We start from the raw sequence: 25,928 nt of genomic DNA, 5'->3' as shown, positions 1-25,928 counted from the left end.
CGTTTGGTCGACGCCAAGGGTTCGACTGGTGTCTCCTTCCTTCTTGCTGCTTGGGCTCCTCCACATTTATGTACTCATTAGCCTTCTTGAGCATGTGGTCATAGTCGCGGGACAGCTTTCTAATAAGCGACTAAAAGAAATCCCCCTCGAGAGCCCCTGTGGTAAAGGCATTCATCATGATCTCGGATGAGACCGAGGGGATATCCATAGCTACATGTTGAAGCGTTGAATGTACGCTCGGAGAGTTTCTCTCAGCCCTTGCTTCAAGGAAAACAAACTGACGCTCGTCTTTTAGTAGCGCCTGCTGCTCGCGAAATGGTATAGGAAGGTCGTTCAAAAATCCTTGAAGCTTCATATTGATCCGTCCAGCAGTCTACTAAACTAGCGTTGTGCCGATCCGGAGAGTGTGGTGAGGAAGACCTGGCACTTCACCCCATCCGTGTATTGGTGAAGTGTAACCATGTTGTCAAACTTACCCAAATGATCATCTCGGTCTGTCGATCCGTTGTATTCTCCGATCGTCAGTGGAGCGTAGTGCCTTAGCGATGGGTCGTGCAATATTGCTTCGGAGAACTAGTGGTTGATCTGTTCAAGAGACGCGTCACCTCGAGGCGCCTTGCCTTTCCGTGCATCTCGAACGGGCGCTTCATCTGAAGAGGACCCCCGCTCTTGATTCGCCTGTGCGATCTCCGAGGGTATTTGGAACAGAGCCCGATGGAATGGTATCGGGGCGGACGGTGCCTCTCCATAGGTGTCGGTCGACCCTCTGTTTTGTCCCCAGATGGAGAGTTGTTCCGACCGGTCCTCGTGCACTGCTCGGCCTCCTGATGCCAATGTTGCCTGCTGCGCCAGTCGATCGGCTAGCGCCTTTTGCTGTTGCTGCTCGACTATCTTCTATGCTCGAGCTTGTACGAGCATGTCGAGCTCCTCTTGGGTGAGCGTCACAGTGTGATGTCGTCCAGCGTCTTCCATTTTCTTGGCTCGGATGCAGGTTGTATTCCCACAGATGGCGCCAAATTTGATCATGTCCGAGAGTCGAGGCGATGGATGCTAGGGGACGTGGCGCTCCTGTTGACCGTGCGTGGACTCCGAGCTAAAGGGACCTGCAACCACAGCAGCGTCAGTGTCGAGCCAGGGAGGGGTTCCCCAGCGATGGCCCTCCGACACTCAAGTCAGTCACCGGCGATGTGAAAGCAAGGAAGCGAAGTAACAAAAACAGAGTAACAGTGTGACTACAGTAAAAATTAGCATGCCTCCGTTGAAGCTTGGGGCCCTTTATATAGGGCTCCGGGGGTGCACGTGCATGCTACTCGAGGCGTGCACGCTTCTCAAAGCTTCCCCTGAAAAGACATTTCAAGACAGTGTCTCTGACACTATACCTTAACAACCCGAGCATATCTCTGACGTAACAGTGAAAGCTTCCGTCGTACGATCTTCTGTCTGAACTAGCCGCCGACCATGCCGCTTGTCAGCGGCGCTTGCTCCCAAAAAGATAATCTCCGGATAGCATTGTCTTTTACTGGACCGAGCGGGATAGCCGCTCAGCTCGGATTCTCACTTTCTGCCAACGCTCCCACTATCCTGGCCCATGAGTCCCTGTCTGGCCGAGCGGGAAAACCGCTCGGCCGCCCTTCTATTTATGTGCAGCTCGGTCGTCAATCCGCCCCGCTGTTCTTGTAAATCGATATAAGGCCGAGCAGGGTAGCTGCTCGGCGTGCACTTGAAATACTTGGCACTTGTCTTTATGAGCGTCGGAAGCTCGGAACCTTGCCGAGCTATGATGATGTCGGATCAGGTCTTCATTATCTCGGTCGGGCGAGCGGGTTGCCCGATCGGCCGATGATACAAGGGGGTTGATCACCTTGACTTTGACCTCTACCGTGGCACTAACCCTCCACAGGGTAGGACCCTTCTTATCCCCGCATCAGGTTTTATTATAAAAGTATGTCATTTTATGAAGAATAAGTCATGTTATCATGTATTAGATAAATTTTCAATTGATACAATTTCTAATTTTAAACAGGAACAAACCAAAGGAAACAAATACAAAAAGAATTTGGTCAAATCAAAGAGAGAAGCAAGCACAAAGTTTCCCATTCATGAAGAATGACAATAAACAGGATGTCAAGGAAGGCAAGGATAACTTGACAAACAATGGAAATCGAAGAGTAAGTATGGACAATAAGAAAAAGTGATGTCGGCTTTTGAGAGGATTCAACAAGCATCAATGATACCTTTGATATCATGTAAAATAAGATGATTGAGGAATTATTTTTCATTCAATATGTTTTAATACATATACATGATCCACTATATTTTATAGAGATTGTGACATAACATAAAAATAGATATGTTTGTGATAACATGCTAAATGGAAATATATCATTGTAAATCGAAAAGATTGAAGATGGATTGTAAAATGATTATATATCAATTGGAGTAAAATCCATGCAAAACATTAGATGTTTATTAAATAATTACTTTCCTTTAACAACAAAAGTTTCATTAAAGAAAAAGAAGGAACAATGATGCTTGGAATTTGCAATGACTAAGTAGTGGAATATGTATGGTTTGACTTAGTGATTCTTAATTGGTATTGGAATAAATAAACTTGATCCAATTGCACCACATAATGAATGCAATATAACCTCAAATATAGTGCCATTCTTTTCATGTCTATGCATTAGCTGAATAAAGTTGGCATGTTTCTTACATATGCCCTACACAATAATATGCAGTAACAGAAAGTCTAATTCTAGTAGTTGAAATGGGAAAATTAATTAGAAAAATTGATAGTGTACAAATAATATTTTAATTGTTTTTGAATTGGAACAAGGGGAAGAAAGCCTATCCAGATAAAATTTGCATGTGCCTTCATTTTATATACCCAATATATTATCTAAAAACACAAGCCTGTAAGACAATAGCAAGATCTGGCCATCCTAGTTTTCAACAAACATATTCTTCATATCATGCCTTCATTTTATATACCCAATATATTATCTATATAAATGTGGAAGTTTGAAGAGGTTCTCCCTGGTCATGTAAAGTCTATGGAATGTCACATTAATTTTTATCCCACGTGGAGAGTTGTGGACTAACGAATTGGGTAATTATTACCTTATGAATGAACTAGTATCAAGTATTGAGATCTGATGATTAGGAATAGCAAATTTAATAGGTCAGTCTTATAGCAGATTAGTACAATTGGTAGCAGATTAATCCTAGAGATAGAGCCCTAATAGAATCTTGTATGCTGTAGGAAATGAATGTATATCTTTATGTAGCAATGATGCAGATATAATGATAGAACGAAGAGAAATCATTGTTGTTATCTTGCAATTCAACGAATATGCTTTTACAATTGCATCCACTATTTTCACACCTTTGAATCAATGGAAGGGAAAATTCCTGGAAGATTCCTTGAGTGAGGGAATAATTGTGTCCCACTTTATAAAATAATGCAAATACATCAAATCAAACAGATAGAACAAGTACATTAATAGGATTCTGGGTACTTCAAGGGGAATATGTTTTTAAACAAAGGAACGACTCTTTTAACAAATAGATACAATCCTTGTATTTTGGACAGAATGAGGAAAAAACACTGAGATGAATAAAAAATACGAACCAATATGAAGAAAAACACCTTTGACCTACTTATGTCATGCCAATCAAGCTTCTCCAGATGTCGACATAATAATGATAAGTTCACAAAAAGTGTACTTCCTCCCAGAACAAGGCTCTTGCCAATGCAGGGTCTCGGGAGGGTCATTGAGTTGCAAATAAGATTATTCTGTAATGCCTACCGTGGTCACCCAGGTCCATAGAATAACTATATTGCACCAAGCTTATGTCATGCCAATAAAGTTTCTCCAGATGTCGACATGATAATGATAAGTTCACAAAAAGTGTACTTCCTCCCTGAACAAGGCTCTTGCCAATGCAGGGTCTCGGGAGGGTCATTGAGTTGCAAATAAGATTATTCTGTAATGCCTACCCTGGTCACCCAGGTCCATAGAATAACTATATTGCACCAAGGCTTGAAAGTGGTAACTACATAGTTTATGAAAATTATAACTTCTAACACTTGACCTTTACTAAACTAATAGCAAGTAGATAGTCTTCATTGATTAAACTTGACAGCCATATTGTGAGATCCAAGAATTCCTAGGAATTATGCCCTCTAAAGACCACAATGAATAAAGAATGTTCAAAATTTGCTGCAAATCTATTTCTCTAAGATTTTTATTGTCAAAAATCTTACTGCAACTAAGTCAGCCAGTATCCCATGCTTCAAAGATCAAGTTATTCAACCCAAATTGAATATTTGAACTGCAATAAAACAACAGTAGGATAGGAAAAAACAACCAGCAGCAACCTTATAATGATAAATTGAACAATCCAATATAAAGGTTTGAAGAATTTTTTACAAATGTGACGATAGTAATTTACGGCCATGGGTGATAATATAGCAAGTTATTAAGAGGATTCCTCAGTCACCAACTATGTTCAAACTAGAAAGTTCTATGGAATCTAGAATTTGAAGCTATGGAATCGTGAAATAATTTGTTTCAAATTCTCATACCTTGGATGTCGCCACATAGCCTAGAAGAGTGGCAAGAACTGGAGTACTGCATGGTGATGCAGCTAAGGCAAATGTAAGACCAGCTAGGTATGCTTGAACACCTAAGATTGAAACAATTGCAAAAGTACCGATAATACTTAAAGAGATCTTATTTCAATTAAAAATCGAATCTGAATGCTTGGATGATACTATTTACCAACAGGGAAATTAGCAGCGATAGAACGAGGGTCAAAATCACTAAAGAATGAGGGGAGCTGCAATTCAACAATCTACAAGAAAAGATAATGGTGTAAGCGGGCAATTGGAACCCTAAGCATAAGTAGAAAACAGCATATCATGAGATTGACATGAATATGATGATTATAAAATTGATATGAATAGTATTTTAATCAAAATAGTTTTGATATTTTAAGAATTTTGAGTAAACTCACATTTTATAATTTATATATTAGGAATTGACCTTTTAGGAAGCCTTAGCCAAGGTTTAAAATTTCAGGCCATGCCCGAGTTTGAGTTTATAATCGGAACAATAAGGTTTCGATACCATATCGTAGCGTGCCGATACAGTATCTGTACTTTAATAAATAATATTAAAAATATTTTTATTAATATTTGATTGGTCTAGATGTTTACTGAGCTAGATTTTATATTATCTTGTAAAATATTTGATATCTATTGAGTAAAAGTCGATTTGGGATTAATTGTAGTTCACCAAGTAAATATGGTATGACTAAAAGTAGGTTTAAATTAGATTTAGGGCTGAAAAAAGAAGAAAGGGAAAATTTTTTTAAAAAAGATAGTTACGGGGCCTCCGCGACCCACCGCGAAGCCCCTGCAACCTCACGGTTCTGGGATCAATGTCCTATGAGTCGATGGATAGAATGATAAATTTTTATACCTTGGCCTTAACTGATGATGAAACATCTAGACTTACATTTTAGGAAATATTAACTGATTTTATATCATTTTACATCATTTACTATTGACAAGAAAATTGAAACGATATAGAACACTTTTACATAATCATACAAACAAATAGTCTTAAATAAGCACTCTAAAACATTACCATATGGATGATAATACAATTGGTTTGTCAAGTTATACTTTTGAATAGTCGTATATTAACCATTAACTAAAATCCATGTGACTAATTATTTTCATTTAAAGATGTAGCATCAGTCAATTACGTATGCTGCCCATTGTACTTTGGCTAGTATAATGAATTCATGAATTATGGTAATAAAAAGGCTTCTTTTCGGAGATCCTCTTGAAGAACATTTGTATCTACTGATTCTTTTACATCAAAAATCTATACATTCACTATCAAAACATAGATAGTGTTATGAAAAAATAAAGAATTATTTCTTGAGATCATATGCCTTTCCAATCATCCAAATCCCAGCATCAAGCAAACAAAATGCTTTCATAATCCTACTCTGATGCAAGTGTACACAAAAACAACTCTTTTATAGAGAAAGCAAATAAATAAATGGAGTACCTCCAAAAGATTTAGACCCATTAAGATAGCCAAGCTTGAAGCAGCCAGTGGAAGACCTTGACCTATCTGCCCATATGCCTTTCCAGCAAAAGAAGCACCAATACCAAGAATGGATAATGTTGTTGCCAGACCCAATGAAAAAGAAACTGAATTCCAGATAATCTAAGAAAAAATGGCAACTATCTTAAGCAGCATACAATACCTATTTGTGCCACCAATACAATACCTATTTGTGCCAAAATTTATGGTGAATCATCTACTTTTAATATGGATGAGTAGTTTGAAATTTTAGGTAAGTATTCCTAATTAACAAGACTTTAGACATATATACTGTCATCAATTTTCTGTCAGCATTCTATCTTTTCAATGAGTGCATTCTATCAATTTGAAGAATAAAACTCTTTTAATGATATTCAAGACAAAGCATCACCTCAGCTTGACTTTTTCCAGAGCCAAAAGCCCCTGAACAGCAACATAGAATGCAAATATGAGCGATAAAATGATTTGTAACTTCCGTTTCTTCAATGACAATATTCAATACATACTAGAGAAAAAGAACGAAGAGGAAACATTAAAACACTGCTTGAGTGGGAAGAATAATAATAATTTTCAGGACGATTTTGTATAAGAAGAAGGAAAGAGAAGGCTTAAATGCAGCTTGTAAATAATAATTTCAGTTCTCTAACTGCTAGAAATAGGTCATGAGGCAATTAAGTTATGATAGAAGCCAAGGTGAAAGGGAAGTTGTTAATCATCTACATGAACACATAATTTCAAACAGACAAAGGCAGGCTTGATGAGTATGTTAAAATGTTCCTCAACTTAAATCTTCATTGTTTGTCAACCTCTTTTAATGTGATCAAGATGTACATATAGGATGAAAAGAACTTTATCTCTAGTTTCCTAGACAAAATGATAACAGAAATAAATATGAAGTTGCTAAATCCTCTTTCCCCCACGATACTAACAATGTACATGAGAGACTAATGACCAAAACCTTACCAATGTATCCTAGAGTTAATGGCAAAACACTAAGCGTGCAAGGTGAAAGACTGGTGACAAGACCTGCACCAAAAATTACTGCCAGGCTGCCATGAAAGAAATTGAAAAACAAAAAAGATTTAGATGGCGATCAATATGTAGATTTGCAGTCTTTAGTAAATAACAGAAACCTTGTAAAACTGACAGCTGACAATTGACTCTGCACAGCTTCATTAGCCTGCTGTCCAGCTGAATAAAGTAGACCTCCGAGCCAGTCTCCCAGGTTCATATCAGCAAGAAAGGTTGGAGATGTTAAATCCTGAAACAGAGAAGAAAGCTCAGTTCAAAAGGTAATGACACATAATAACTAATTTAATCAAGTATGCTGAGATGTAGATTTTTTTAAAGTTGATAAAGCGGTATGTTTAAAGCTAAGGAGTCATCGACATAACTCCTGAATCTAGAACATGACTCCCAAGCTCTATAGAAGTGTTAGACTTTTCAGAAAAATTTCAAAGATGACAAAACACAAGAAACTCCATCATGTTAAGAATCAAACACAAATGTGGATGCTGAGACAAGCAAGAAGTACAAAGATGTGAAGAAGAGAAAGCACAAAAATGAAAGAAAACAAAGATTTACAAGAGAAGCAAAGAGTTTATGTGGTCTGATAAGATGGCCTACATCATGCCCGTACTTAGAGATATTACTTCGAAGACATAGATCACATCACCTTGCCATACACAAGATATGGTTTAATCCATTTATAGAACAAGGTTTCAAAGGCACACATCCAATCATTATTAGACATGTTTGTCCCAACTGTTTGGGGTTGACTACAAGTATTTTATCCTTCATTGATCTCTATGCAAAAATATATCATTAGCAATATTCAAGTCTATGTAAATTATTTTCAATTACATAAACAATTTCTTTAGGATCCTTGTACATTTACATCTTCCATTTTAATTGATTCAATAGTCTTTATCTATACAATGAATCAGTCACCTTGAACATCTCTATATCATCTCAATCTACATTTAAATATTACTAGCAATTTTCTACTCTTCTGACTAAAGTCTAAAAACATATATTAGACAACTTCACTTAGTAAGATAAAGGCTTGGTTGTCGTTATTGTTGTCTAAGACATTGGATTTCTAGAATCTACACTTAATTGAGAAAGACGATTACGTTAGCTAAACACTTTGTTGGATGGCATAACTCTTGGTCATATCATTATATAAATTAAGAAAGTCACGTCCTCCAAAGTTATGTTATAAATTATTTATTTAGGCTTGAGATTTGGGAGGCATTGTGTAATATTTTTCAATTTTTATAAATTTAATAATTGATATTTATTTGATTTAGTAAGGAATTTTTAAGGTTGTTTTAAACATAAAATGTTTACATGGTAGGATTTTGGTTTGGGTAAAATGAGACAAGGTTAAATTTAGATATGAGGTATTTTTAAGGAGTGCCATCATCTCCCTTGCATGCATAAGGTCCTCCATGATTGTGTTACCCTTCTTCTTCCTCCCAACCTCTTAATGCCTAAAGAACCTCTAGGTTTTCCTTTCTCTAATCCCTGAACTAAGATGGCATCCTTCTCCTCCCATCTCCAGGGTTAGGAGAATCTCCATTGGGTGTTGGACCAAGAAAGGGAAATGATTAGAGTGTTGTCCCTCTTTAATTTGGTGAATCTTCATCTACTCCTTCTAGCTAGAAGTGTATTTTTATGGAGGTTCCCTAAGTGATACTTTAGAGAATTAAGCTTGATCATTAACCTTTGAGGCTAAGATTTAATGTCGAATGTTTTATGGAATCAACTTGAAGAATAATTTTAGAATTTACAATGTCAAGGAATGGGTTTACAATTTGTCGTAAGTATCCCTTCGGAGTAGAGTCCCCTTTGAGTGATTGGAGATGTAGAAGCTTAATTTGGACTCTTTTGTATAGAGTTGCTAAAGTTGAACTCTAGACTAATTTTGAAGCATCCTCGTCGCAACAATGTCTTGTTTTAAAGTAGGCTAACTGATTATATTTTAAAGAAATATGTAGGGATGTGAAAAATCCCATTGTGCTAAGGTTCTTTTGGGAAGTGAGGCTGTCCCAAATGGTATTTTTGACAAATTCTGAGTTCTCAATGGGGAGAGAAGGGTTACTACAGGAAGAATAACTTCTAAATTGTGGGGCCCAAAGAGGCGACTTTGTCTTAGCTTGAGTGAAACGATCCACAAGTCTAATATAGTGGTTATTGTTGAAAGCACTATTTGGATCTCACGCTTAGAATGGCATCGAGAGACCGATGTGCAAGATTTCTTATGTCAACTTGCAATAAGGGCATGGATATCCTTCACATCATGGTTGCCACCATGATGTGAAGGATATCTTATGTAGATGAGTGTTGGGAGCGTGACATGCAAGATCTAACACTTACCTGATGAAATCATGAGGTGTAGGATTTCAAGGAAGATAAGAATTGGGGCATATACTCTTTATACATAACACGTGTAGTATTTCCTTTCATTATATATTTCTTAAGAAGGTTCCTATGAGAGCGTGGTGGCATATCAATTGTTCATTGCTTATTTATTAAGTTATTACCTTGCCTCATTGTTATATTTTACACTACTGGTAGATGCGAATTAAGCTTTAAGTGGTTGCACACTTTGGGAGTGTCAATTGAGATGCCCATCTCCAAACCACCGATAACCAATTTTTTCAACAGAATCAAATACCACATATAATTTTATGGCTGAAAGCAAATAATTTTTACAAGCATCAAGATTATATAATCAACCACAACAATGAAACCAATGAAGCTACGTTATGATGAAACTGAAAACACCATCGTTAAACGCATAGTTAAATGGAAGGAGAGGTATCTCACGAATGACAGTAAAGATAAACAAGTTCTTTTACCAAGAATTTTTCAGGCAAGGCACCAGCAGTATTTGCAACAACCAAGCTCCCTACTGCAGAAAACCACATCGATAAGAAGGAATTACAGAAAGATAGCAGATGAACAATCTCAAATAGGTTCCATGTTCAATGAGGCATAACTAAAAAGCGCAAGAACGAACAAATTACATGCCACAACTGCCGCCAAAAAGGAATGTGACACTCTGGGCAACTCGACTGTCAATTCGTTCGTTTGCTTTCCTGGTACGAAGGGGGAAACCAATTAGAACTGAAGTGAAAACGAAATCGAATAGTAAGTGTCTTTTACAGTGAGAAAAAACGTGAAAGTTGAGAGGTTAGTAGAAAAGAACACCTAGACCGCCGCGCGCACACATAGAAACACAGGGAAGGAGGGGCTTGCCATGCTTTCTGGGGCTACTGGTGAAGGTGGAGATTTTGCTTGGAGCGGAGGGGAGGCAGCAGCTACTAGTGAGAGCCATCTGGTTCCACTCGTTCTTTCAGAGGGGAAGAAGTATCTCCCCTGCCCGCACCATAACTGACATATAAAAAACGATATAAATAATATAACAGCCGCTATATTTGACATTAATATATCGATCGTTATCTGGCGTTCCGTTATCTACCACCGTAAAATCTGGTGGCCTGAGCACACTTGACCTTAGACCTGATTTAATTTTATTTGATTTATGAAAGGTTTTTTTAATGACTATTCTACTTATTTCTTAAATTTTAATTTTATAAATAGTATTTTTCTTAATTTAGGGAATAAAATCTATTTTTAAATATTAAAATAGTATTCAATTTAGAAGAGAGAAAAAATAAAAGGAATAAATTGGATAATGCAAAGTAAATAGTAAAAGAAATAATAAAAACATGGAAGAGAAGAAAAATAAAAAAATAAAGATAATAAAAATTTTAAGCTAAGATATGGTATATAGTAAAAAAAAATTATTTAAATTTAATAAAATGAATAATTTATTTTAAATTTTAAAGATAATAATAGATACTTATACGGCTAAACTCGACTTTTTTTCCTTTTTTTATTTATTAATATCTAAAGCATACCATACTTTTATATTTAACAAATTACATATATATTTTTTTTCTAAAATATCTCTGTTTTATATATGTATTTATTTGACACATCTAAGCCATTAAAACACATTTAAAATCTTTAAAAGAAAATTATATTAAATTTTAAAAGCATTATTTCTCTCTCGCTAAAATAATTTTAAAAATTAAAAATCTCTTACCTAATTATGAAGTGGAATAAAAATGGAAGGATATGATTACACTTTAGGTGTGTCAATTCAGATAAATTAAATATGGTCGAATTTAGATCAGGTTAAAAAAATTATTAAAAATCTCAATCCAAATTCGACCCAAACCTGAATACAATCTGAAACCCCTAAATCGAAGTCTGAATCAGAAGTAAATAACCTAAATAACTCGATTAAAAATGACTATTTTAATTATTTTTTCTTATAATTTTTTATTTTTATCTCAAATACTTAATCATTATCGTACTAACATTAATATTGATTTACATAAAAAAAATCTTAATTTTTAAAATAAAATTTAATTTAATACCAAAAAATCTATTAAAACCTAAATTCAAGTAAATCCAAACGTAATCCAAAAACTCTCTAACTTGAACCTGACCCAAACTCAAAAACCCCCAACTCGAATCTTATTTTTTTTAGTAGGCTCGGTTGACTCATATTTCTACTCTAAGACCTGCGATCTTTGATTGCACCGATGGGTAATCCACTATAACTCTTCTTTCCGAAATCTTCAGAAAGAAGCAATTCGTACAAATGAAAAGATAATAACACCTACTATCTTTTAAAAAGTAAAACAATGCAAGCTTAACTAAAAATTAAACCGACAATAGGTAGGAGATGAAGCTCTCTCGGCACCTCTTGATAGAGTAGCTTTCAGGTTAGGTTGAGGCATAGAACAGTAGAAGCATGAGTAGAGGATTGTATAGAAGAAGTTGTTATCGTCGTTGATCTTGAGGTCCTTTTATAAGACACATTCAGTCGATCGAAAAAGGGTTCGATCGACTAATACTTTGGGTCGACCAATCGCCCCGATCATCCAACCTTCCTTCTTCATCAAGATCCGATCTTCACATAATTAAGAGTATTAATTGATCACTCTACTAATCACCTTGATCGGTTGATCAATCCCTGCAGTTTCCAACTTCTGTCGAAATCGAATATACCACTGTGCTTGTTATATTTGGTTCAGTTGAATAATACATAGGTTCGATCGACTGATCCGCCTTCTTGCCAAGTTTATTCTGCTCAATCTAAACTATGTGCTACGTTAGCTTGGTTCAGTCAATCGATCCCTGGGTTCGGTCGATCGATCCCTGGGTTCGGTCGATCGATCCTTCTAGTTTCTACAACACAGAGTTAGTTCGACGGTATAAAAATAATATCTCTACAATACAGAGTTAGCACAGTAGTATAATGATGCATGAGTAAGAAAAGACAGTAAGATTTGTCTTGATCTCAACTTGAAAACCTTCCGATTTCTTCAGTTGGATCAGCGACCTAAGGTTTGTCCCTTTCTGGGACATGACCTTCCCATCGCTCCACTCCAATTTCTAACCTTAATTTACTTGCCAAACATTTGGTCCTCAAACCTGTTTAGACTTTTCTGTTTAGTATCTAATCACTTGATCCATTAAGACCTTTCTTGTAATACTAAATTAGCCAACAACAATAATAGTAATGCAAAGTACTATAATAAAGCTAAACTTAGATTTACCCAGATCCGCTAGTCCGGTCGACTATACGTGATTGATTGGAAACCACTTGATCAACTTTACTTGGAGTTTACTCCTCCAAAATTTCTTATTACCTAAGGTTACATTCTTCTAGGATTTTCTCCATTTGGTTTCACTCACCAGAATCTAGAGTTCACTACAACAAATATGACTTTGCGTAACACGTCATCAATAGCGCACGGTTATGGCACGGTGTTAAAATAGTTTTTAGGCGCACCCAATAAAGTGTGCTACTAATAGTATTATATTTGTATAAACAACGACATAAAAAAAATTTACTACCAATATATTTTTCTATAGCATACAGAGTGCGTTATTAAAATTTAATATTAACAACTTGCGGAGTTCGCTGTTAATATTATTATACTTATATTATTGACAGCATGTAAAAAATATACATCGTCAATAATTATTATTAGAATATTAACAGTGCTCAAAATGAGTGTTGTTAATAATTTTTACGAATTTCAAAATTTTCAGTGAACTCAAATATTCCTTCTTCAAAATTTTTTTGCTCCAAAATACCCCTTCGTCAAACCTTCTCTGCAGCCAAAACCTTCTCGCGGCCAAAACCTTCTCGCGTCTAAAGTCCTTTGCCGAACCCAAAACCTCCACCACTCCCTCTCTGCACTCACTCTTCACCGTACATCTCCGCCCAACCTCTCTCTGATGAACCACCCTCCAAGAACCTCTCAATTGAAATCTTTCCCTGCCTAAACTCTAAACTCCCTCTCCCCGAACTTCTCCACCCACCCTCTTCGGTAAATCCCTCTCTTCTCTTGAATGGGTGAAGCATGAAAAGAAGATGCTTTTCCCCCTAAACCCTTCACTCTACCCCGACTTCTTGAATGGAGATGAGGAATGTTTCTCTTGACTTCACATCACCTAGAAGTAATCAGTATGCATTCCAATATTTAGATGCAATTTGGGAAATAGACGTGTTTCTTTGGTTGAAAAATGTCTAGAGTTTTTCTCTTCATGGGTTTCATATTTATCAAAAGTTTGGATGATTTTGTTCATTTGTTGCCTGCTAGGTTTTGAGACATCACATTAAAGAAAAGTTTTTCTAGCGATTTGAGACTTTTCTCTGTGTTCTCTTAAACTTCCTTTCACTATCAATCATTTTTTTAAAGATTTTGATTCTTCTATTAGTGAGATTCTTGAAGATAGAGGTATTTAAATTTTTAATAAAGCGACTACAAGGTGAAAAACCTGAATGTTTCTTTGTGTCTCGATGTAGTTTTAAGTTGTTTTCATCATGAGATATAAATATTTAGATTTTTCTTAAATCATCCTGAGACATCTTGATTGAAATGATTTTCTTGTAGGAATAAATGATGTTGTGGAATTCAGATTTTTGTTAAACAAATATCTTCTAGTATTTTCTTCCAATTACTTGTGTAGGCTATGCACAAGGAGGCTGAGAGCAAAGTTTCATTCAATCACTTGATTAATTTGTTTGATGATTCTGTTGAAGACAAGAGTGATTTCTTCCCTCCAATTTATACAAGTATGTGCTGATAATAAGCATATCTATTATAGATTAAACCCAATCTTTTGTGCAGTGTTCAGTGTTCATCCTAGTAATTATGTCTTCAAGAATGTTTGTGAAATAAATAATTTCTTGAAATTTTTACTTATGATGGATGCCCAATCTTTAAAGTTCTTCCAATTTGTAGAATTTTTCTTGAATACTTTACTGTAAAAAACTACCCAAAATATGTTAGGTCTATGAGCTTGAATGACACACCCTATACATAATTGGTTAAGTTTTGTTTGCAATGCTTGATTTCTTCACTCAATGTTTGGCACTTACTGTTTAGTCAAAGGCATGAGATGATTTGGGGCAATTTTGAACGTAGGGACTGTGCATTGGCATTGTAATTCGTCTCTTGACACAAGAGAAGAACTCACATATTATGGTCTTTAGTGAAGATCTCTTCTTTATCTATGTGCTTCCACCAATAATCTTCAACGTAGGGTATTTTTTATATTCTTTGTTCCAGTTTCACTTATTAGTTTTATGCCTAGGGAAATGATTTGTATGTTTATTTCTTTGTTTGAGTTTTGAGCCTCATAGTTTCATTGTGGTATGGGGCTTCTATCATGAGACTTACAAATTGGGACAACTTGACACTTTAATGACCAAATCTATAGTTACTGATCTAGCTAATGTTAGAACGAGACATTAAGAAAATTATCTTGAAATATTGAGAATAAAAATGAGAGGATGATCCTAGAGAAGTCTCCGCTTCCCTTGACCATGACTTTCTCTTGATGCATAAACCTTTAGACCCTAGAGAAGTCTCTCATTTGAGTTTTTGGGTCTCTTTCAAAATTTTTAAGAAACTCTTCTTATTTTGTTGTCACATATTACTCAATAGTAATGACAAATGCAGTCAACTTGAAGTTATCCAATGGAAAATTTGAGTTTATTTTACTTAATTGCTAATGTTGAGTGAAAATTCAATTTATCTAAATTTCATCTTAACATTCTTATCCATATAGAATCTGGAAGTGAATTTCTCTAGAAACAAATTCTTATTCTTGTTATTTTCCTTCATTTTTTAGGCTTATCGCTGTGTTTATCAATTGCTTATCCTATATGACTAATCTATTTATAAATTTTAATTAACTGAAGTATTCACTTGAATTATGAAAATAATGAATAATTTTCTTTGTTGATCTCTGTTCTCTTACCGGTGCCATAGAATTTTTTAAGAAAAATGAATATAGGTGAATTGGACATTAGAAATTATCTTGGTAAATAACCTTGTAGTGTACATTTTGTTTGATTGTATACATGTTTTGTTTAATTCCTCTTTATGTTGCCACTAGTCTTCCCTTTTTGATGTCTTTTCTTGTTTGTTCAGCCATTTGTACAATCTTTTCTGCTACAGATTCTATTTGCACTTTCCAGGTTCTTAACTCTAGCATATTATATTATGTAAGTGACTTTATCTTAGCTAACTAATGTTTGCAATTTATTACTTGAAAATCAGGTGCTCAATTAGGATGAGACACCTTTGCTTTATAGCTTGGTGTTTGGTGAAGGAGTTGTAAATGATGTTACATCAGTGTTACTTTTTAATGCGATTCAAAAATTTGATCTAATTCATGTTCACTTCACTGCAGTGTTGCAGTTTGTTGCAAACTTCTTTTATCTGTTTTTAGCAAGTACCTTGTTTGTGGTAGTTGTAAGTTCTGATCCAATTTAGTATGGATATATTTATTATGTTATAGTTTTTCTGATATTTTAACTCTCTTTGTAGGCAGGATTGCTGAGAGCTTACATTATTAAACAGTTACATTTTGAAAGGTATGAAAAAACATCAGCTGTTTTTATTCTGATCTCTACATTTTCCTCGTTGCAAATGAACCCCTTTCCACTCTTAAACAATAATTAGCAAGTCTTGTTTTAAGGAGTACTTTGAAATGAGCTATGATTTGATGAAATATTTTAGATGTATTTAGGATAGTAGTGTTTGATATATTTTGTGGATTCAAATAAATAATCAATTATGATTCATCAAGTCCTTCAGCTTGCAGAAAAAAATAGTCACCCATGTGTTAGAAAATGTAAGTATACATTATTATATTAAAAAATTATATAAAATTTGAGTTATCTCTTTATTATCCCATTTTTACTTATGAGAATCGTATGAAATTTGAGTTATCTCTTATTATTTACAGAAAGAAATAGAAGAGTGTTCACTTGAATGTTACAACACAATTAACATTACTGATGATGTAATTAATATTGTATTTGGAAAGGAAGCTTGAGGTAGAGTGCATGAAAGGAGCTTTGCAGTTGTACCATTGAAAGTCATATACTTTTTTTGTTGTAGGAAATAATTATATTACCAAGTGAATTTTTTTTATACTAGTTTAGGTTATTTGGTTTTACTAAGTGAATTATTGCTACTAAGTGAATTATTGTCTTACTTAAGTGTGATGTTTTTGATTGCATGTGGTTATATAATTGGTTGAGTTTTGATTTTATAATTATGTGTATGGTATTATAATTGTATGTGATATGTATGTAGTGTTTTAATTTGTGTGATATTTGATTGATTATAACAACAACAATAATCGTAGCGCGTGCTAGGATTACTATTAACTACAGCATGTGCTGTTAGAACTTTCGAGCCGCAAAAATCATTTTTTGCGTTGCGGAAACCTCGAAGCTAGTCACGGATCTGTGCGAAGATAAATAAAAATATTCATGTACATGTTTGTCTATACTAGATCTACTTTAGATCTACATGAAAAAGAAGTATTACCCTTGTAACGATGCCCTTCGCTTATCCCGCTCGTCCAAATGGTTGTCGGATCTCGTAGATTGTCAAGTATACACTCCTCTACACGTATCCACACGGACAAAAGGTGGAGAGAACCACTTAGAGTGTGCTAGCACTCTTGAGAGGTCTCGGTAATAGAGGAGGAGAGAAAAGAAGAGAGGAAGAAGAAGAAGCCTTGAATAAGCACATACTTATTCTTCATTACTATGGCTGACCACTTAATAGAGGTTTTATACCTCCATGTAATACCAAGAGTCATGACTCTTGGTCTTCCTTATGAGGTGACACATAATGATATAGCTTTGATGATGTGGAACATCATCATTGGCCGGCCCATGCCAAGTCATAATGAGGTGACATTTGGTCAAGTCAAACTTGACCCTTCATCTTCTCTCTCAAGTCAAGTCAAACTTGACCTCTTATCTCCCATGGTTGATCAAATCTACCCTTTGATTCAAATCAATTTAATTTAATGAATCTCTATTCATTGGATTAAATTGACTCAATGAATCATAGTCTAAATTAGACTCATTTGACACATGAATTAAATTGAATCCAACTCAATTAGTCTAATTTGGATTACTCTTAATCTAATTTGGTTCATCACATGAACCTAATCCTCTTGATCCATTATATGAACCTAATATTCATCTAACTGCCCTTTGTGTGTGACTCTATAGATTCTTGTAACGTTGGCAATGCTCCTAAACTCATTTAGAAACATAAGCAATGAGCGGTATCTAGCAACACATCATTACTATCCAAGTTACAAGAATATTGAGATCCAACATCACTATTGTGACTCTCACAATATGTGACAATGCCCTTCTATCCTTGACATCTAAATTGATCAATTGAGGCACAGATCGTGTCATCCTCTAATCAATCTATGTCTTGAACTCCAAGTAGACTCACTCTAATCAAATGAGCTCAATATCTTATATTGACTTATTTGAGCATGGCCATGCACTTAGTGGTCTCACTCTATCAAGAATCATGATATCACTCCCGTCATATAGGAGGGTTAGATCCCTTCTACATCACTCACATATCTCCGCATAATTTGTTACATACCCAGTAATCGCCTTTATAGTTCACCCATTTACGGGTGACGTTTGACGAAGCTAAAGTATGCAATTCCTTATGTGGGGAACCATGGTAACTTCAGGTCCAAGGACTGATAGTCATACTAATAGTCACATGAGAAAATATATGATACTCATATAACGATCTATGATACTTTCTCATGGAGGGTCATTCAGTATACATTCTCCAATGCATACCCATGTGTCAATTTGATATCTAATATCTATGACTTGTGAGATCAAGTTATCGAGTTGACCTATATGTTAGTCTCATCGCATTAACACTATCCCTGAATGTTAATACTTGACTAGGAATGATTAAGAGTAGTTTTCTCTATATCATCTCATTATCAATTCAACCAATTGATTGATATAGATAAGAACTCTCTACTCAAGGACATTATTATGCTCAGTTATTTGGTACTAATACAAGTAAGTATAATAACCATAAAGAAATGTCTTTATAAATATATATAGGAATATGATACATGGAGTCCATACAACAATCATCACATGATCGGCTCTAGGGCTATCACTGACAGTACGTGCTGTGATTACTATAACTACAACGCACGTCGCCTGCTGCAATTGTTATTTACCTAGCACATGTCACATGCCGCGATTGCTATTTACTGTAGCGCGCAGCCGCACATTGCAAATACTCTTAATTACAGCATGCAACAACACATTGTTAATGTGTTAGGACTTTTAATAGCATTGAGTTGTGTAGCATTCTATGCGTGTTGTGGATAAAGTAATTACACATTGTGAAAAGTCATATTTGTTGTAGTGGTTACCTTCTTCTAGGGTTTTCTCCACCTGACTTCACTCAGTAAAACTCAGCATCGAATCGACCTACTAGGAATTCAATATGGGTCCTCCAGACCACCTACCGAATCCTTCTACCTAGGTTCCACTATCTACTGAGATTTCCCTCGCCTAGCCACAACTAAGACTACCCTTTCCTAACTGCAATTAGGACTAGTCACTTGGTAGACTTTTCATCCTTGCTCAGCTGTGACTAGGACTTCCCTTGATTAAGCTCCATTAAACATGTTTGTCAAATATTAAAACTTTGGAGGTCGATTGCACCAACAAGATCAAGAAGTCAAGGGATATCCCTTGGACTTCAGTAGTCATGCACCTTTGGTAGGATGATGATATATTTCTACATCTTGATTGTACCCCATGATGAGAGAGGGTCATTGGGAAGTTAGATTTATGAGTACACGACTGTACTGTCTCACTAAAAATATATGGTAATAAACTTCCCCATTGGATATATTCCCTGTAGTGGTATAGCATAGACGTGTAATGTTGAACCATGGTGGATATATTCAAAATTTGTTGGCAGCAGGTGTTTGAAGGTTGGGTGCCTTCCTTATCTCTATCATGGTACAAGGATTCAAAGTGTTCTTATTGGTGGAATGATTTGAAGAAAAACATCACGAATTTTATAGCTTAATGTCTAGCATATCAGCAAGTGGAGGCTGAACAATAGAGACTAGCAAGGGTGTTTCCGTTGATTCAAATACTGGAGTAGAAATGAGAGTATGTTATGATGGACTTTGTTGTGGGATTACCCATGACTCGGAGAGGATATGATGCGATGTAGATAATCATTGTTTGGTTGACTAATTTGCTATCATTCTATGGATCAGTTGGACAGATTCTTTGGATCAATTAGTAAAGTTATACTGTAGAGATATTATCAAACTTCATGATATATCTCTGAGTATTGGATAGGATAGAGATCCATGATGCATATCACGGTTCTGGCAGTGTTATAGTAGACCATGGGTATGGAGCTTCGCTATACTACAACTTTCTACCCTTAGGCAGATGGATAGTTTGGCCGTACTATACAAACGTTAGGGGATCTGTTGATAGTATGTGTTATAGATTTTAGAGATAGTAGATTTTACACACAGTTGGCTAGGTAGCAGAGTAGGAGTAGCGGAAGTAGGGTGAACTCATAACCCATAGAGTCACCACTATCTACTTGGAAGTGGATCATTATGCAGTTCTATGAGGGAACCTTTAATCCTTCACGGTTAGAGATTTGATCATAATACTATGATGGAGTGGTTTATGAGTATGTTGCTTAGTTGTTACCCTTAGATGAGGATTCCTGAGTTGAGCAGTAAATTTGGAGACCAAATTTTTATTAGTGGAGGAGAATGTAAGATACGACAAATTCAATAATAGATGTTATTGGACTAATAATCTTATTAAATTTCCTGGGAATTTTTAGAAATTTTCTAGCATTTGAATGAAGTCCGTATGATAAGTTTAAGGGGATGAAACGATCGGCCTTAGAAAAAGTCTGTTTAGAATACCCATTTAAGTTGAGAGTTGATTAATTTTATTAACCTAAGTATAAAACCAATACCTAAGTTCACTCTCCCCAATTTTCATTTCTCCGATTTTTCCTTCTCCCCCTCCCGATCTCTCTCACTCACGCGGAGTCGCTTGATTCGCCAAATGTTGCTGCGCCGATTCATCGGTCATCGGCGTCTTGTTGTTGCCTCCCCTTGTGTCTAACCATCATGACTAGGTGTAGCTAGATCATGGCACTACAGCCGCTCCCGAGCCCTAACTTCTATTAATTGTCGCTCCCTTCTTCTCGATTCGATTCTGCCATGGGTATGAGTCGATCACCACCAATCGCCCTAGATCGCCTTTGCACGGCTTGGCTCTTAGCTAAGAGGAGGAACCCGACCCCGAGCTTGGATCTCTCTTCGCCGCATTTGCGAGTTGTGCCATCTCTCGGTCACAGGAACGTATATTCTGGTGCCGTTGATTCTTGTTTTCGTTTTCTGCCGATTGTCACCGTGTTGCACTGGATAGTGACGTTGTGGTTGCAGATCCTTAGCTGTGGCGATCCCTGTGGTATGGAGGATTGCTGCTCGGGTTCACTACTGGATAGGGTCACCAATTCCGGCAGAGGTCAACAACTCCTGTCTCTCACAACTCCATTTGGAGGGGAAGTTATTGCATATCTGGATTGAGGTAAGATGTATATAGATTTGGATTAATATTGAATTAAATCCGTTGTTTGTTTGGCTGCATTGGATTGATTTTATTCTGGAATTAGAGGTGTTAATTATGAACATAGGATAGATTCATTTATGTGTTTGGAGATCAGTTTACATTTCAGTGATGAATTGGTTGATTGTTGATGATGGTATTGGGTTAATATGGACGTGTATTAGATTTCATTTAAGGTTGTAATCTATGTAGTTTGGTTAATGAGTGTTTAGTTGTTCTAAGTCATGGATTAAATGATGGATTAATTGAGGTGGATGAATTATGTAGGGTTGATTCATGATGTTTAGTAGATGATTTAATGGATTGTGAAAATTAAAGTTATTTTGGATTGATTAATGGATTGTAGATAATGATTTGAAAGATTGAAGAATTTATGATAGGATTTGATTAGTGATTGATTGGTGAGAATTAAGAAATTGATCGGTGGATTAATGATGGATTTATCGTCTAATTAGATTTGAATCATTAGGTGAAATTAAACATGGTTATCTAAACGAGTTCGGATTAAGTTTTGGGTTTAACTAATTGTTGTATGTGATTAGCTAAACTATATATCATATGATTTATATGATGATGATTTAAGACGAGTGTCTTGACGTGGGAGTTGTATTGACATGATCTACATATTAAAGACGGGTATTTCTTCCTTGACCTCTATATAGTTCTTTGAACTTAGTGCATGATTATTATTTGATGGATTAGGTTGCTTTACCTTATATCATGTTCGTTTGCTACTTTCCTGCTTGATACTTCTGCTTAACCTTAGAGATGATCTAATTATTTCATATATAATCTCGACTCTTGATATATATACTCTGTTATGTATGCACACGTAGAGTATGTATTGTAGGGTTGTCTGGTTGATTGAGTTACCATGTTGATTATGCATATGATGTTGATTGTTCATAGGTTTGTATGTGTTATAGGAGTCATCATATTGATCGTATATTTACATGTTGTGTGCACCCAGATTTGTATGTGTCTAGTGGGATTATTGGAGATTTCTTGATGATTATACCTAGGTGGTTGTGTACATTCGTGTCTGGTATGACTGTTGGAGATGTCATATCAATCAGACATATGTCAGCGATCATATGTGTCTGGTGGGATATCGAGTGAGTCATGTTGATTATATCTATATTGTAGGGTACGTACGAGTATGTTGTGTACGTGTCTAGTGGGCTACTTATTGTATTTGTTGGTTAGTAGATACTAGTTAGATCTACCCATACCTATGGATATAGGTGTTAGATGGATCATTGTAGTGGAGGCGCTTATGTGGATTGGGAGGTTGCGTTGATGATGATGATGTCTATATTATGATTATCACATCATGCCCATCATTGCACTGCATACTGACGACCATTTGCTCCCTTGTGGTATGAGCTAGTCGCTAGTCATATATGTGGATGGTTTGATGACCACTAACTCCTTTATGTATGAGCTAGTCATCAAACATATAAGTTGTCCATTCGTCCACTAAGAGAGAGTGGTAGTTAGGAGTGGATCTAGTCTTGTCGTGCTCACTTGGCCGCTCAGTGTTATACTTTGTCAGCCTCGACCACTCATGAGTAGTGGGTTTGGAGGGTACAGTAGTCAGGGGCTAGAGATGTGAGTGGTAGGGACCCTGATGCTAAGTAGTTAAATAACTACTTAGCTAACTGTCCATCTCGACCGCTCTATATTGGTTGTACTAAAGGCTAGTACAGTTATTACGAACCCAAGCCTCTCGGCCATACAGGGGTCGTGGTGTCTTGAGAGGTGGCGGGGGTGACCATGGAGCATGCATGCACATTTTCATATGATACGCGGTGCATCTGTGGAGATATATTTACATACATGATTAGTAGATAATAGCTACATGCGATTGTGATATGTTGCAATTGTTTGAACTATGATTGTTGCATATGATTGTCATGCTGCATACATGTCATTTATTATACATGTATATGCTATTGATTATATTGCTCAGGTGTTGCGAGTAAATCTGTTGCTGATCCCTGGTGACTTTACTGATCATTATATCGTATGTGTCGATCCAGGTTGGGTATGCATGTTTATTATGCTATAAGTGATCATGATCTTATGTGTTAGATCCATATTGGGTATGTTTATTTATTCTGTCAGTTATGTTTAGATGCATTGATTATATCAGTATGATCATGTTATATTTCTCAACCGAGACAGTATACTTTGATCTCTATGTTTTATTTAGACCATGATCTTATCTATTATCCGTTGAGTGACCCGCACTCACCACCACATTTGTATATTGTCTTTTCTTTAGGTAGCAGGTAGTGATTTTAGAGTCGCTTGGAGTAATCTGTTTGCTGATCCCACGTCACATCAGAGAACAATTTTTATTTCGCTCTTAGTTGCATTACGTTTTTATAGTTTTCCGTTGGATTTATATACTTGGTATTGTAATAATTTTGTCATGGACTTGGTGTTTGGCCTAATGACTACTTTTGATGTTTCTGATGGTTGATGTGTAAAGCCTAGTTGGCTAGTAGTGTGTTGCTTTAGTTTTATGGAGTTTTCCTATCGTTTTCTGCTGTATTTTTTGTACAGCTGTGTGAGCTATTTATTATATAACTGCGTGGTTATGATTATTTTATTTCAGCCGAGTGGACTGTGTATATAATTACATGGTTGTATATGTTCCAGCTGTGTGGGATGATGATTATAGCTTGTAAGTAGCCTTGTGGTTGTATTTATGATTCATATTGTCACAGTTATAGGGGAGATGTTGTCCATTTGCCGGGCAGGGACTCCATTGGAGCGTGACACTTATAAACTCAAGAATATAGAATTTTGGATATAGTGAGACTTAAGAGGCTTTTAGGAGTGCATTGGTCCTGATTCAAATTAATTCTTATGTTGCTAAGGTTGTTTGTAAGTTTTAAGCATAATTTACTAATGGTTGTATAGTGTCTAGAATTTAAAATTTTAAGTATGGTCAGAATTAGGAGAATTCAAGAACACATTGATATTGTTGTTGAGGGAATATCAAAGACCTAAGTGTAATAGTGAATTATGTCAAAATTACACTAAATTATCTAAATTTTAAAATTGTTGGTATTGGAAGCAATATCTAATCAAACATGTATTTTGATATTAGTAAAAATTCAAAGTTAAGACTTATTGTTGTTCTAATGAACTTGACTAAGTGTATGGGAAAGTTGTAGTTGAGGTCAGGCAAATAAGTCCTAGTAGAGTGGACTAGGCAAAGAAGTCCTGGTCGACTGAACTGGACAAATAAGTCCTAGTCAAGTGGACTAGACAGAAGACTTAGTAGATCAAGGATGCTAAGTAAAAGTCCTAGGAGTCGAGGACACTAGGTGGAAAACCCTAAGGGTTGAGAACACCAGACAGAAATTTAGACGGGTCGAGCACCAAACGTCTAGTGGGAAATCCTAAAAATCAAAATTGGATTATGAGGACTGGTCTAGAGGACTAGATGTTTAGCAAACAGATAATTTTTCCTGAGAAGAGTGAGTGAGGATGTGTTCCCCAAGAGAGAACAATAGATGTCAGTTTGACCTAAGATTTCATTGGAAACCTAAAAGTCAAGACTAGACTGTCCAAATTATTATTATTATTATTATTATTATTATTATTATTATTATTATTATTATATGCTAACTCTGTGACAAAGGAGTTAAATTATGGAATCAGCTGATCCAAGCACCTAGATGACATCAAGGCGCCTAAAAGGGATCTAGGCACCCTAAACCTAGCCTAATGGCAGGATGAGGTAACAACTTCTGATTGGTCGGAGCACGTTAGCTTCTAGGCGCTTGGAAGGGATCCAGACACCTAGGTCAGGATAAGTTTTAACAGATAGAGCCTGATAACCATAATTTTACTATACTATTCTCATTCATATAATCATGGTTTGATGTAGTTTTCATATATAGAACTCATATTTACATTACATTTTTATACATTGTATCAATTTTGGACTAAATTGTAAATTATGTTATTATGGCTTAATTTGATGCTAATATTTGATTCTTATTTTGCAGCATCAAAAGGGTCATGGACCCGATCAGATCAAGCTACATTTGGGCTCAAATCAAGGGCTAATCAAGTCGATCAAGCCTCGGAGCATTATAGGCCGTTCATCCAAGATTGAGCAAATCTGAGCCATCCGTTGAAGATATGGTCGATCCAACTTAATGGGGAGCAGATCTGAGGTATTTATAAAGATCCAGAAGTTTTGATCCAGATTTGAGTTCATCCAGCCATTGATCCAGCCGGATTAATCTGGACCGTTCATTGAAGACTGGGCGGATCTGGATCATCCAGTGATGATCTGATCGATCCGACCTACAGGAGAGTAGATCCAGACCCTAGATCAACATCAGTACCTTCAGATCATATTTTGAATGACTTTTCACCGTTGATTTAGCCTGGAATCATCTCAGCCGTCCGATCAGATCCAGATCTGATTTAAATCTGAGAAGCTACAGTGCAGAAGACGGGCTCGGCTTCGTGATTTCTTGCTACAGTGTCGTCTTCTTCGCGCGACGGCCGGCGCTCCCATTCCGTCATTCCAGATCCGTGAGCTAGCCTTTTTCACCGGCGACGATCTATGAGCTGACGGCGATCATCGACCGAGGTCACAGAAGCGACAGGGGCGTTCTCCAGACCGCGTAGTTGGTTTCTGTCCATTTCACAATCCGGATGCAGGGGCGTTC

At 36.2% G+C, this 25,928-nt stretch overlaps 1 protein-coding gene and 1 long non-coding RNA gene across 6 annotated transcripts in view; one reads left to right on the top strand and one right to left on the bottom strand.

The window, feature by feature from the left end:
* LOC122001456 (cytochrome c-type biogenesis ccda-like chloroplastic protein 1) overlaps positions 1–10,511 on the bottom strand; it is a 37,780-nt gene extending 27,269 nt beyond the window's left edge. Inside the window, exons 1-9 of one of the 5 annotated variants that reach the window (XR_006117375.1) lie at positions 10,344–10,510; positions 10,133–10,231; positions 9,992–10,041; positions 7,259–7,386; positions 7,089–7,174; positions 6,517–6,548; positions 6,087–6,248; positions 4,785–4,857; positions 4,589–4,689 (exon numbers count right to left, since the gene is read on the bottom strand). Coding sequence is in view for 4 of the 5 variants with exons in the window: in XM_042556201.1 (XP_042412135.1) it covers positions 4,589–4,689; positions 4,785–4,857; positions 6,087–6,248; positions 6,517–6,548; positions 7,089–7,174; positions 7,259–7,386; positions 9,992–10,041; positions 10,133–10,231; positions 10,344–10,470 (858 nt within the window). In the remaining variant the exon portion in view is untranslated. Of the gene's footprint in view, positions 1–4,588; positions 4,690–4,784; positions 4,858–6,086; positions 6,249–6,516; positions 6,549–7,088; positions 7,175–7,258; positions 7,387–9,991; positions 10,045–10,132; positions 10,232–10,343 lie in introns of all 5 variants that reach the window. The other 4 variants (XM_042556204.1, XM_042556201.1, XM_042556202.1 and 1 more) reach the window with 4 other exon arrangements.
* Positions 10,512–13,327: 2,816 nt separating this feature from the next.
* Positions 13,328–25,311, top strand: LOC122000154. Its single transcript, XR_006116981.1, has 3 exons — positions 13,328–14,298; positions 16,061–16,107; positions 25,254–25,311. It is a non-coding gene; the product is annotated as an uncharacterized LOC122000154 (long non-coding RNA).
* Positions 25,312–25,928: the final 617 nt, after the last annotated feature.

The sequence above is a fragment of the Zingiber officinale genome, chromosome 7A, assembly GCF_018446385.1.
Source record: "Zingiber officinale cultivar Zhangliang chromosome 7A, Zo_v1.1, whole genome shotgun sequence".
Classification (NCBI taxonomy): Eukaryota; Viridiplantae; Streptophyta; class Magnoliopsida; order Zingiberales; family Zingiberaceae; genus Zingiber; species Zingiber officinale.
The sequence above is the reverse complement of the archived record's forward strand: the minus strand, read 5'-3'. Positions and strand labels throughout refer to the sequence as shown.